Here is a 15,359-nt window from a genome sequence, read left to right on the forward strand (position 1 = left end):
GGGGAGGTGGAGGCTCTTGGTTCAACAATCCAATGTGGACCTGCTGCACACCTCCTCCTGTGGGCTCCAGTTCTGTCTCCCAAGAGCAGTGATCCGTATCACACAGTCACAACAGTTCACCTCACTTCACTTTAAGTACAGGCTCCAGTGGGGATACTGGGTACAGAAAATGGAAAGTGTTCTGTGTTTTATATCCTTCTCTTTTATTAATCTCTCCATGGCAGCAAGGACCAAGCTGACTGTCCCTGGGTGTCTGTCCTTTCAAAGCACACCAGAGTAACAGACTTAACTCCTTTCTGTCAGCGTAGTGTCACTTTGTAAGTCAACCAGTTGCTCTTAGTTTTAAAATGTTAAAAATGTACTTTCTTTTGCCACAGCTGGCATCTGATGAGTCGACATTTGCTTAATTTGAACTTTTTAATTTTAATTCTGATTTGTACTAAAAAGGTGTAGAGTCAAAGTTTGAAATAGTTGGAGGCATTTTGCGTATTTATAGATGATAATTTTTGTGACTGAAAGTTTCCTATTTGCATTTTTTCTGCAGAGAAGATGTTACTTTTGACTCAGGTCAATGCTTGAATTGAAGGCAGATGAAGTTCAGCTAATCAGCAGGAGCGCTGACACTGAAATATTAACAGCGCTGAAGCCTCTCTGTTACATCGGCTGGTGAATGGGCCTGGTTCACTGGAGTGGAATGACCTGTATATGAGGGCAGCTGATACATTACTGGATCTCAGTGCTGCATTCGACATGGTGGACCACAACATATTATTAGACTGACTAGAAAACTGGGTGGGATTTTCTGGCTCAGTACTAAATTGGTTTGAATACTTCTTAGAGTGCAGGGACCACTTTGTGTCTATATGTATTTACACATCTGAGAAGACAAAAATGACCTGTGGAGTTCCCCAAGGCTCCATTGTGGGGCCTCTTCTATTCAACATCTACATGCTTCCACTGGCTCAGATTATGGAAAACAACAAAATATGTTACCACAAATATGCAGATGATACACACATTTACATAACTATATCACTAGCGAATTGTGGTCCATTACAAGCACTGAGTAAGTGCATTAAACAAATCAACGATTGGATGTGCCAGAATCTTCTTCAATTAAACAAAGACAAAACTGAAGTAACCATCCAGACTTCTCAGGTCATCAGGGACAGGTCTACTTTCTGTCCCCAGAGTCAAAACTAAACATGGAGAGGCAGCCTTTAATTTTTATGGTCCACATATCCGGAACAAACTCCCAGAAAACTGCAGGTCTGCTGCAACTCTCACTTCTTTTAAATCAAGGCTGAAGACTTTTCAGTTTGCCGCTGCCTTTTATTAAATCTAATAATCATTCATTTCTTACACTGCACTTTTATTGTTGTATTTAATCTGTTTTATTCTATTTTAGCTTGTTTTTATTTTCTATTCTTTTAGCTATTTAATGACTGTTTTTAATTGTATTTAAGTGTCCTTTTATGGTGTGTTTCTTTCGCACTTTATCTCAATGCTTTTAATGTTTTATGTGAAGCACATTGAATAGCCTTGTTGCTGAAATGTGCTATATAAATAAACTTGCCTTCCCTTGCCTTGCTCCCCCCCCACCATCTCTTTTTACTCATTACCACACAGACTCTGGACCGCCATGTACATGAGGTGTAGCCACTTTAATCTGTCTCCATCTGAGAGCCACAGGCTGTCTCTGCTGCTACAACAAGCATATTTAACATGATGGGAAACTAGAAATGCAGCTGTATGAGCTGTAGCTGTCACACACACACCTGACAGCAGAATAAACACTCACCACAAACAGCAGACATTATCGGTACACACACATCTACGCACCAACATTAACAGTCACAAACACACAGATAAAAGTCAGATAGACGTATTATATTTCTTTTTCTTTTGCCACATTATTTATTGTATTTTTACAACAAATGTAGTAGTTAATTTGGAGGTTTAATTTTCTTAAAAGCAAAACAAATATCACTCAGACCACACTGGAAAGAACTCTGGCCCTCAGGGAACAGCAGCCACATTGATGTTGTTGTGTCTGACAGCTTAATAAAATCCGTGAACAGGGTGAAAAGTGGCTGCACCTAATTAAGCAAAATCCTAATTGGGAGCATTTTAACCCCTCATTTAAAATTTACGGGGATGTCATTAACTTTTAATAACTTTTCTGCCCTGAGCTCTCATAGTTTCTGACTCTGATTATGAAGCCCAACCACGAGCTCCACATCTTAAAGCTATTGCTTTAGTCCTAGCAGCTTCAGTTAATTTAGTATAAAATGGTGAGCATTACAGTCAGTCTGTCATATGTTGGAATTATCAGAGTCAATAAATGTCTAATGACAATTCCCTTTAAATGGGACATATCATGCACATATCCAGGTCTATATTTTTAATCTGGGGCTCTACTGGAATATCTTGACGTGATTTATAGTTAAAAAAATCTTTATTTATCTTACAGTGGCTCTTTATGCAGCCCCTAAGTTCAGCCTCTGTCTGAAACAGGCTGTTTAAGCTCCTGTCTCTTTGAGGCCACTCTATTCTGACCAGGAAGCTACGTCACAGCCGATTTCAATCCTCTCAGGAGGCTCTAACAAACTATGCAACAAACTATAATAGCAGGATTTCACTATGTTTTCTCGTTCTTTACTCGAAATGTCAACTTCTCAAATACATTTGAGCTGAAATCTGAGATTGGACAGTATGAACAACACATGGAAAAATCTTAGCAACAAAGGCTACGGAAAGGATGGACGTTTATGGGCATGTGTGACAATCTGACGTCGGCAAAGCAGAAAAAAACATTGCAAACGAAACGTTCAGACGCTCTGGCTTCAGAGCAGGCTGCCCACCCGGCTCTGGCAGATTCACAGGTCAGAGTTCACCTTTGTTCAACTATGAGTGATGGGATGTGCTCTTTTTTCAAATTGATAGAAACACTGCTGCACTGTTTGGAAATGGAGAAGTTATTATTTTCTTGTGTTTCATCACCATTTTTAGTACATTATCACACCAAACCACAAACTGGTGAGAGCACAGTGGAAACCCTGCACATGCCCTACGCTCAGGCTTTAAATAATGCAGACCACATTTCTCTTTGTATCCGTAGGTTAAAAAAGTGCCACTGTCAAGCTTTTATTTTGAAAGTCAAGGGAGAGCTTTTCTCTTCCAGGTCCAATTGAACAGATTATTTTCTGCTTTCAGTTTGAGTTTGCACTCAGGCGATTCAGACAGCCAAAAGTGAGAGCGAGCAGCTTTGATAATTACGAGCGAGAGAATCCTTATCGCTGGCTCAAATGTAGTTACACAATTCCTCTTGCATGCTCAAACCATCTGTTCTGTCTTCACTTGTGCACGAATCTAATTATGCTCTTAACAATCTTGTGTGTGCCTGTGTTACAGCTAGGGATTCACAAACATGTATGCATGCATGGGAATTTTTATGAGAAAAAGAGGCAGATGCACAAACATTTAGAGTGACATGGCCTGAATCAACCCCTCATACTAAAGCCCCATTCGGAGGGGATTTATTACTCTATGGGAGGTGGGGTGATTGTAATCCAGTCTGGTGCGTATGTGGGTAATTCTTCACCCTCATAATAACCCAATAATTACAGCTGCAATGACCTACTGTATTACAGTGAACTCATTGCTCCTCCTGTGATATAAATCCCATCTGGAGTGACACTCTTATATTTTGAAGTGGATCTTTCAGTGCTTTTTGCTCAAAGAGCTGCTTGTCATTCTACTACAAAAATGATTTGTGCTAATCTGAAAGATGGAAACATGTTAACACCTAGTCGGGAACCAATATTACAACAGAACAAAAAAAACCCACCATGAGAGCAAAACCCCATCAAAGCTCATCAAATGGTTGTAATGCCAGCTTCAGGTAGGTACTTATATTTTCACTCGAAAATATCGTTTTTAGACGATATTTTGACACCGTTAAAAGTATGCCAATTAGCTATTAGCAGCTCCTGTTTGCAATGTAGCCAAAACTGTCACAGGATTACTTTGATACTGAAGACAACTTAAAAAGACGATGAAGTTGTTTTTTCTTTTTTCCTGATTCTGTGATTCTGTGTATATACAGTTTGCCTTGACACATCCGTGTATTTGTACGGTTATTGTGTTCGTGTGTGTGTGCTCCGATTACACCACTTGATAAACTGTTGACCCGTGCTAATGCAGATTCTTTCAAAGAGACATTTGTAGAGCAGGGAGCTCTCATGTTGGACACATTTTCATAATAGCTCAAATCATGAGCAGAGAGCATGGCCCTGGATGGAGAAAATGCACATGAGTTTATGGTCTAACAACCTGCAGCTGCATAAAGAGGATCTGATGAGTTGACACTCTGCTGCTTTAATTTCCACAAAAGGGATTCTGTTTGTATTTGTGGTTAATGGGGACGTGTCAGGAAGTTTTAAACCTTTTAGTGGAGACTTAGTTTTGCTAATACACAGATTTGGCCACTGTAGCAATCCCAGTGTATGCTACATATTTGCAGAATTAATGCAAATATGTAGCTTTTTTTTTTTTTTTTTTTTGAAAAAGAACTTAATATTTGGCTTTAGGCTTTAGGCTGAAAGATTTTCTTAGCTATCAAGCTTGGGGCATGCCTCAGACAAAACTACAGGTCCACTGCAAGGAATGTTTTGGACTACATTTCAGAGAGCGGTCATGACATACTGTATTTACTGTAAGCTTGTTCCTGAACCAGTGGAAAATTGTGCTCCCAAATCATCCCACTGGTTCGGCAGGCTGTTGAAAGTCATGAGGAAAAACATCCCAAAGAAGAACAAAGTTATGTCTGTATGCAGAGAGAATAAAAGCGATTCCTGTGTGTAGTTGTAGGACACTCTTTTTGTTTTGCTGCAGTGAGGACAGATATCAGAGGGATGTAATGTTTTGCTGAGAGACATTTGGCAGAATGAAAGTGCACCAATTTATGAATTTTACATAAATATGTATTTTTAAAAACTGCATAGCAGGGCTTTTTTTTTTCCCCTAATGAAATATGTTTCAGGGGCATTTTGGATCATTTCCAGGGCATTTTTTTCAAATGATGGGAAATACATTGGTTCAATGTACATTGGTACATTGTTGCATGACGGACAATATTCAAAGAGTCTTATTAAAAAAAGCGAAGGGAGCAGCTGAACATTTAATGGGTAAAAATACTCACACAGTTACAATCCCAGATACAGATTATAACTGTGTGACTATTTTAACTTTATACACAGTAAACACAACGTTACATAGTGGCGTCATAGTCCAGCATCTCAACAACATTGCTGATTTCCTGGCATGTTATGTATGGCACTCTATGGTTTAAAATAGCATGTGCTATGACAGATTTAGTAGCTATTTTAGGCACAGGACAGACCAGGAGAGGGTCAGCGTCTGTCCAGATTTCTAACGGCAGGGTTTCTGCACAATTCTCAACTTTAAACTTAATGACTTTTAAGACATTTTTAATACCTATACAAGGAAAAAAAAAATTTCCACTGCAAAAAAGTTAAACTATAATACAGTAAACAATGTTGTTGTGTTTTGTAAGTTCATAAGGGATACACTGCCACCGATATGAAGACTCTTTACCGATATAGAGACCATTATATTTAAAAAAAGAAAACAGGCCTATATCTATCAATACCGTTTATGCCTATGTTTGTCAGTTTCTCTTTCATCAACCTTAACATTTCAAGGAACACAATCTTGGGACCCATCAGCTATCGGTCTGATGATGATTTAGGCTCTGGGGACAACAGCTAATATTTCTGTTGTAGCCAGCAGATATGCGGATAATGGATAACGTATATCTGAGCCAAGACTTCCTCTTTGGTGCGCTGGTCATTGTTTACAGTCTGATTATCAACTTTTTGTAGGTGTTTTAGGTCCAGACGACATTTTGGCTACTCTCTATAAACAGATATCTGCATATGAATGCAGGTAAATAAAAAGCTAAATTCTTGTCAGACAATAGCCAGTGGGTTACGAGATTGCGTTTTGCTTACCTGCATGCAACCAAAGCCTGCTGAAACGTGATTGGTCAATACTACTCAGACTACAAACAGAAACCAGAGGGCTTCCAATACCAAAATCTTATCCTGGTGCCTACAGATTCTCCATTCATATGAAGATATCTGTTCATAGATGATATAAGGACCACAATTTCAATAAGGCTACGCAACCGCCAAGTGATGTAACTACCACTAGTGCTGCATTTAGACTTCATTCTTTACATTGTTTACACCTCCACAATCAAACATTTGACTCAAACAACGAATAGGGGTGATAGTGAATTTGAAATTATTTCCAAAAGATGTTAAGCTAATTTCAAAAGATGATGACAATAGCTGTGTTTCCATTAACCTATTTTTATGTGCATTTTGAGGTATTGCATTAAAAAAGCTAAATTGAAACGCCAAAATTTGGAAAAAGTTTTTTTGCTCGCTTGAGGTATTTTTTCTGGGTAAACAAACTCCACATTGCGCTCCTACATAATGACCCTACGTGTATAGGTGCAGGTCTGTTATTCTTTGACATGTAAGCTCTGGTAACTTTGCGGGAGGGTTAGACTTTGTTGTTTTTATTTTTGCAGTGCACTGCTGTTTGGACTCTCTCGCTTCCTGTAGTTGTTGGATAACTGACAACATGTTTGCAGGTGTTTGTCACATAGAATGATGTAGGTTTATCCCCGGTCTTATTGGAAACATTACAATATCTATCCTCATTGTTTTTATACAGATCAAAATTGAATGCCTCCCCACATAAAAATTAAGAAATTTTAAAGGACCAGTGTTTAAGATTTAGGGGGAGCTATAGTCAGAAATGGAATATAATATTCATAAGTATGTTCTCACTAGTTTATAATCACCTGAAAATAAGAATTGTTGTGTTTTCGTTAGCTTAGAACAAGCCCTTTATATCTACATAGAGAGCAGGTCCTTGTCCACAGAGCCCGCCATGTTTCACTGCCATGTTTCTACGGTTGCCGAGAACAGACAAATCAAACCCTGGTTCTAGAGACGGCCTTTCACATTTTTTTTGTGAGTTTCGCCACTGTAGGTTCTCCTCCACACACTTGGAAGGGGAGGGAGAGGGGAGGAGTATTCAGCTGATTGCAACCTCAGCGCTAGATGTGTACACACTGGTCCTTTAAGACATTTTTAGACCTTAAATTACCAAAAAATATTTTATATAAATATTTTAAACACAGAATTCATAGATTCACATCCACCCACCCACACACACAAACACCACTCTCCCTGGTGTCCACTGCTTGTCCATATTCATTATTCATTATTCGTACTCATCTCTGTAATTGCAGTTCGTGTAAATATTTAATCTTTTCAAACTCTTTTCTAATCTCACCCACCATCAACTTTCCTCTTTCTCCTCCTCACTCAAACTCCTTCAGTTTAGCTGCTATGAATCCAAAGATAAATCTATAAGCATCTGCTGATCTAACGTACATTCATGAATTTTTACTGACTCATTAACTCACAAGTTAATTCAAGTCACATTTATTTATAGAGCAACTTGCGTTTTAAAAAAACGCAAGTTGACCAAAGTGCTGTACAGAATAAAATCAGGTAATAAAAACAGAATGAAAGACCAAAAACAAAACAACCACATAACATATAGCACTAATCAACGAACATAGTTAAATGAGAACCATTTCAAGTGGATCCATACACTAAAGAATAAAAGTGCATTTTGAGCCTGGACTTGAAATCAATGGAAGGGACAGATCTGATAGAGAGGGGGATGCTGCTCCACAGTCTAGGGGCTGTAAGAGCAAAGGCGCGGTCCCCCCCAAGCATAAGATTTGTTCGCAGGACAGCCAGGAGCCCCAGGTTAGATGACCTGAAAGTCCTGGAGGTGGAATAAAGGGTTAAAAAGGTCAGAAATATAAGAGGGGGACTGCCCATTTAGGGCTTTAAAAACAAACAGTAGAACCTTGAAATCGATCCTGAACCGCACTTGAAGCCAGTGGGAAGAGGCCACATTAGGGTTACTATGGTCTCTCTTCCGGGCAGTACTCTTACAGTAGTCTGAGTGGGAGGAAATGAAGGCGTGGATGACTTTTTCAAGGTCTTTGAATGAGAGGAAAGACTTGATTTTAGCAATAATGAGGAGCTAAAAAAGCTAGCTTTTACTACTGCATTGATCTGCTTGTCAAACTTTAGGGCGGAGTCAAATATCACCTCGAGGTTTTTAACATGGGGGTTTACAAAGGTGTTACAGGTTACCTGGTAGGGATGTGCAGAGGATCCAGTATTTGTATTTGTGTCTGTATTTGTTGAGGCAGCAAAATTATTTGTATTTGTATTCGAATAAAAGTGGAAAGAGGCTTAAAAATCCTGTGTTTGTTTTTATTAGTTAGTTTTAGAAAATTAAAGTGCTACAATAAGTGTTCATGAAGTGATCATGAAGTGGGAGCACTTCATTTGTGTCTTTAGTTCAGCTTTATCTCTGGGGAACACACCCAACTCCGGGAATGATGTCCAAATTAGGAAATGTGCATCATGTAGCAGGTGGATGTGACTCCCCTCGTTGAGACCTGCTGATAGACGTAACAGTGGAGCAGAGGAGAGACACTGAGATAGTGATGTAACTGACCTGTGCGCTGTTATTTAACATGTTTTTTTTTCTTCTCAAAAACAAATAATTTTTAAAATATTTGTATGAAACAAATATTTGTAAAAAACCCACTATTTGTGCTTTGCCGAATAACATATTTGTGTTCGGGCACACTCCTATTACCTAGGCTGTTGGAAATTGTTTGGTGGAGTCAGAGGGACCAAATAGGACAATTTAAGTCTTGCTCTCGTTTAACTGCAAGAAATTTTGTGCAATCCAACACTTGATGTCCTCAAGGCAGTTCACAAGGCTGAATAGATTGCACTGGTCGTTTGGTTTCAGGGGGATATACAGCTGTGTGTCGTCTGCATACCAATGAAAGGAAATGTACTGGTTTGACCAAGGGGAAGCATGTAAATAGAGACCAGGATGGGACCTAGGATAGAACCCTGTGGGACACCGCAGGAGAGACTAGCTAGGGGAGAGGAAAAATTGCCTATGTTGACAGAGAAGCTTCTGTTGCTGAGGTAGGATGTGAACCAATTTAAGGCAGTGCCAATAACACCAACTCCATACTGGAGACAGTTGATTAAAATGTTATGGTCTACTGTATCAAACGCTACGCTGAGGTTGAGTAGAATCAGAGCGACACAGTCACTGGAGTGCTAAAGTGGGGATGAGAAGCCACAATGGTGCAGGTATAGGGAGCAGCTATGAGGGCATCAGAGAACTTATTGCCAGTCGAAGAGTTAATGATGCGAGAGCAGTGAGCAGTGAGATGAGGATTAGCTGGAGAAGAAGGCAGAGAGGCATCAAATAAAATTGCGCTATGATCTGACAGACAAGCATCAACTATTTCCATATTATGAGTGAGAAAACCAAATATAAAACTAGGTTGAGTGTGTACTCTAGCTTGTTAATAGGACCAGTATGGAGCTGTGTAAGGTTAAAATATTCAACCAGATGCATGAAATCAGTCACAAGGGGTTTAGAGGGACAAATTACTCAAAATCAGGACTTTGTCAACATTGGGCATGGTATTTGAGAGCAGGTCAGAAAATTATGGGATAAAGTCTTATCCCTCTTGGCATACAATAGGCAAGTGCAATTAAGTGGAGATTTGCCAGGACTTTAATTAATTGCACCTTGAAACTAGAGAAATGCAGTTAAATTGTTTTTTTGAACACAACGGCAAGACCCCCACCTCATCCGGAGGATCTAGGCATCTAGGCAGAGTTCAATAAGTGGAGCAAGCTCATCAACTTTAAGCCAAGTTTCTGTCCACAGGGAGAAGTCCAAGTCATGGGTGATGAAAAAGTCATTTAGAAAAAACGTCTTATTTGATAGAGATTGATCAGAGCTATTTTGGCCCGAGGCAGGAGCAGATACGGTTGGGAGAGCAGAGGGGACATAGATCTAATTGTTTGCATTTCCTTTTCTGGGGGACGGAATGTATTGCTGTAATTAATTCTTACAGGAGGGACGAGTCCAGTATCGACAGGGATAGCAGAGGTTGTATTGAGACTACCACACAGGTAGGGGGAGCTAGAGGGGGCAATAACTATGGATGGTTGCATAGACGAAGAACTGATGTCCAGTGAGGAGCGAGTGACCTGAGCAGGGACATGTGGTGGTGATTACAAACAGTCATGCACGTTGTGAGGACTGGACCACATGCTGAATATTTGCCAACAGCATTTGGCTAGCCTGCCTGTTGGGATAAATTCCGTCTCTTTTGAAGAGCAAAGCATGATCCCAGAACAAATTAAAACTGTCAATAAAATCCATGTTTGTGGACTGGAGCCAGGTGGCGTGCAGGCAGAGAAAGCGGCTAAAGCGCTCAGCTCCGTGTCCAAAGGAGGGTATGGGGCCACAAATAAAAACAGACTTACCAGTGTCCTTTAAAATGTTAAAAAGGAGATTAAAATCATGTTTGGTGTGCGAGCTACCTGGACTGGACAATAGTCAGGTTGGAGGGCCCGCACAGGTGGGCAGGAGCGAACTCCTGGGTGGGTCGGCCCAGTGCTGGTGTGCATCGAAGGTAGGAAAGAGTGGCGGCAGAGGCAGAGACCAGTTGTGACAACAACACAATCGTTAAGATGGAAAACTTAAAAACAAGGTAAAAGTATTCCCTGATGGGTGAGAGTGGCGTTCTCAGATGTGTGCTCTTGCAGAATACAAGTCCTTAAAACAGCTTAAAATTTGCATCCAATTATTAAAATCCTTATCCAGTCAAGAGATAAGGCTAAAACAACCATTATCTAAAATTGTATTAAAATAAACATGGCCTAAAACTGGATTAAAACTAGATAAAAAGTCAATTCATGACAGAGCCTCTGACAGGGAGTGGCAGTGTTCTCAGTGGCATTGATCCATCGTGGGTAGAACTACACACTCAGGATTCCAATTAAGAAAATAGTTTCAGTGGACTGGTTTCTGCATTTTTTCCCATTCATGTCCTGTGTCCCACTGCTCTGGATTCATTCAGGAGATAACAAAATATTCCACAGTTGCATACTTTAATAACACTTTGAGGAGTGCATTTCCACCAGCTGCACAGAACCAGTTTTCAGCAGCAAATAAATCTGTGTGAAGGTTCATCTTTGTTGAATTTGTTTTGACACAGCTGACCTTAGAGGGTGACTACTCTGATCTGGAATATATCCTTTTACAGGGATTTTACACCAGACACAAGACAAGACATGAATACAAACTCATGGAATGAATGTGAGTGATTTGAACTGCTGACTATTGAGATTATAGTTCACTAAGTACACCAGAATTAAAAAAAAGACTTGTGGCGTAAAAGAACGCAGGCTATAAGTGCTGATGTAGATGGAAGTGTATCTGCTTGTTTGAGATGGGTGACAGATGTCAAACTTGCTTCAAAATAAAGCTGCGGGTGTGTATTGCACCATGGTTTATTCAGTTATTCAGTTATATACAGTTTTTTTCCTCTTAAATGTGTTTTATTTTTTATTGGTGAACTAGCTGCCTAGCATCTGGTACTGCTTACACTTGTAACCTTGTCTGTGTTAACTTAACTGGGGAAAAAATGTTGGTTAGCATCTTTTAATATTCTTAAGTAATCAGAATCTGACAAATCAGCTGCAGGAAAAGTGTGTTTTTCACAAAAATCAGTTTTGCTCCAAACTTTTTCTGTGCTTTTGAATCTATGCTTATGTGCTCTTTGATCTGAATCTGCAGAATGAGATTTAAGTTCTGTTGTGTTTGCTTTTGTGCTTTTGTATCATGAAAAGGATGAGTTATTCTTGGAGGTTGCTCATTTTTTATTTTCCAAGTGCTGACTGATGAATTGTGAATCTTGTTGTGAGTTTTCATAACTGGATTTATGCTGAAATATATATGACTTTTTATGAAGTTATAAAAATGAATTACAAAATACATTTGAGAGTGTCCCTATAGCTGAATAGCTAAGGCACATACAACACAATCACATCCTCGATTTAAATTCTGATGAGCACCTTTGTTGCATGTCATACCCATCTCTCTCCCCACATTTTCTGACTGCCTCTACACTATCAACTCTCCAATAAAGGCTAAATCCCCAAAAAAATAATCTTAAAAAAAGCTTAGAAACTGTTACTATCCTCAATTGCAACTGAAGGGAAACCCATGTGACCAATGCCAAGAAGCATGAGACAGCAACCTCTGTACTATCAATAGTCACCAGAGGAAAGGGAGTGTTATCATGTCTTGCTTTAATTTACATTTGATTTCTGCCCTCTCTGACACATTTTAAATGTTTATTTCTATTCCTCAATCTGCACGCAGATGCATTAAAAACATTACAACGTGAGTGCAGCGCTGTGCCAGAACACATGGGCTCACCATGAGAGAGAACCGCTCTCTGAATTTATGTAGATCACATATTAAAGCCCCACTGTGAAGCAGACCTCATGTATTATTCACAGCAACAGCCATGCGTGTGTGTTTGTATGTACTATGTGTGTACGCCATTATATGTGTGTTGTACTCTCTTGTATCTTGTATCTGACTCATCACAGGCACAGTGGATTACTAAGCAGAGAGAGAAAGAGACAGAGTGTAGAGAAGACAGGGTATAACAGACAGGGAGTGTAAGAAATAATAAAAATGAATGCCAGAGGGGGGAACTCATCTCACAGGGATTTGGACAGACAGCAGTACTGCAGATGGGGATGGACAGTCATGGACTGGTCGATGCATTTGACCAGTTCATAAAACCTCATTTAACACCTTGTGTTTGTGTCATCTTCTAGAGCAAAATTCCTGGGGCACAAAGGCAGTGAAATGATCTTTTATACTTTTTGGTTGTTGGGTAAAAAAATAACCTTCAAAACCTGCGAAGGTGGTGTAATGGATATAAAAATGCAGAAAAGAAAAAAGTGCCCAAAAGCGATGTGAAATGGGAAGCGACAAAATATGTAAATAAATGCATAAATAAATCTGTGATCTGAATTCTGTGATCCTCAGTTTAAATGGTTCATATCTGAGCTCAGAGGACAGGAGGATGGTGACAGCTTTACAGTGGAAGTTTTATCTTTGAGATCTGGTTCACTTAGACTAAATGCACCCCAGATGGAGAGAACAAAGGTGTTTGTTTTTTATAAGACAGAGACAAGCAGCAAGGGAGGAGCAAAAGGAGCTGTAAATGACATACAGATTGATCAATACAGTGATAAGCAGAGTGTAAAGTGAGATCCTCCGTTGTACTGCATTAGACTGAAGTCCACATGTCCCTGCAGTGCGGGTCACTTATGGGCTAATGCCACACAAGATGTCATGTTGATACAAAACCCCACAAAACTACAGGTCACATGGTGTACTTGGGGCTTGTATTCATTACTAAATAATTGGTTAAAATATCCTGAGCATCACGTATTTTCAAAAATGTCTCTCTGAATTATCACAATATGACTTTCATTAGGTGCAGGAAGAAAGAAAATTGACGCAAGTGCCCCAAAATGACATATGTATACAATGGAGTGACAGAAGCTCTCTAGCGGCTATTGTAATTTTGAAAGGAGCAAAGGAGAAAATCTGACAATGTCATTATAAAGCAACAAAGTCAGCCTAGGAAAGAGGTCAGGATGGATGGATGGGTCAACAGCTTTAACATGGACATTGCTGTTCGTTTCCCATTTCCAACCATAAGTCTAACCCTAACCCTTTTTTAAAAACCATTACCATAATCTTCTCTAAACCTAACCAGACCTTAACCACAGTGCTGTCACATCATAAAACATCATTACATCATTACAAACATCATTATCATTATCAGTGATTTGTAACGGTTTAGGAAAGCACAGACAAATTATGATGTCCTATCAATTACTGCCGATAGGGACATCAGATCAGAAAACGCTTGTGTTATTCAGGAGTGCATGGACCAACAACATATTTTGTTCTCTTATTTAGAGGACTTGTTGCAGTATTTGTACCCAGTCCACAGGTGGTAACTACACACCTTAATACCTTTATTGGCTAAAACAACCATTACAGTTGTCAACAGGGATTTGCATCCCCATGGTAAACACATGCGAGACACAATGAAGGTCTCATCACTCAAACTTCCTACAAAGGCAGACACATGTTGTGTATCTCCAGTCAACATAAAACAACTACAGAAACCAGCCTGCAAGTACATGACTACATTACCAGCAAAACGAAACTGAAATATTCAAAAATCACATACAACCGCTAGAAAAACAGAAACAAACATTCATACTTGGATCCCAACAGCAGCAACAGATGGCAATCAGATCAAACTGTGACATAGATAACATAAATGTGTCATGAAAAGAAACATGGCATCAGTGTGAGCAGGATGTATTTCAGTATGAGGTGTCAGTGTAATATGGTGGTAGGAGAATCAAAGGGAGCTGTGACCTTGTAGTCATTGGGTCACTGTTAAAAGTTTTATGAATTATCCAGGAAGAACTGTGTGAGGCAACTCAAATATTCATCATACAAGTTCATGTCTCTTTGTACTCCATGCTGGTTGAACTAAACCCTCCGTGTTAGCTTCACCTACAAGTCAGTATTTGAAAATGGTTTTAAGCAAAGACAGCAGAACATGATGAAACTGAAATATTTGCATTAGTGAGTAAAACCTGGGACTAATAATGACAGCAGCTGCAATCATTTTGTCTTGCTTTCAGTGAAAACTCCCATTTCATCAGCGCAAACACACACATGTTGAGATCCTGCGGCAAGTAGAAGTGCAAAAGGTGACTTACTATGGTGAAGTTCATGACTTTGAGGATCCAGATAGTTAGTGCCAAGTTGATCAGGATCAGGATCATCAGCAGCAAGACAAAGAAGTAAAGGCAGCGTTTCCTCCAGCCGTATATTCCCACTTTGTACACTTGTGGTTTCTCTGAACTCTGGACATTGTTCCTATGAGTGCACTGTTCTTGGGTCATCTGGAAGAGAGACAGAGAGAAAAGATATAAAAAGGAAGAAATGATTATGGCTAAGGGCAACATCTTCACTTGGGTTTTACAGTGTATTCGCATCTACAGACACAACAATAAAGGCAGACACTTGCCATCACTCAATCTGTATCTTTCAGGCATGTTTGCAGCCTAACAATGCTAATAATACACAGCTCTTATTGGACACTTGTGCACTGCTGTGTATTTGTTCCCTCTAGGATTCAACACAGGGGGTTATTGTTTGATGTGTGGTGTTGCTGAGAGTGATAAAGGAGCATGATATTAAAGCTGTCTTAATGGACATAGCTGGTG

The 15,359-nt window shown here is 39.6% G+C and overlaps 1 protein-coding gene across 1 annotated transcript in view; it reads right to left on the minus strand.

Annotated features, from left to right (window-relative positions):
* Window positions 1-15,035, minus strand: part of sgcd (sarcoglycan, delta (dystrophin-associated glycoprotein)) — a 152,306-nt gene extending 137,271 nt beyond the window's left edge. The window contains exon 1 of the mRNA XM_044371087.1: window positions 14,850-15,035. Coding sequence (XP_044227022.1) covers window positions 14,850-15,035 — 186 coding nt within the window. The remainder of the gene's footprint in view (window positions 1-14,849) is intronic.
* Window positions 15,036-15,359: the final 324 nt, after the last annotated feature.

Source organism: Thunnus albacares, chromosome 13, assembly GCF_914725855.1.
Source record: "Thunnus albacares chromosome 13, fThuAlb1.1, whole genome shotgun sequence".
Classification (NCBI taxonomy): Eukaryota; Metazoa; Chordata; class Actinopteri; order Scombriformes; family Scombridae; genus Thunnus; species Thunnus albacares.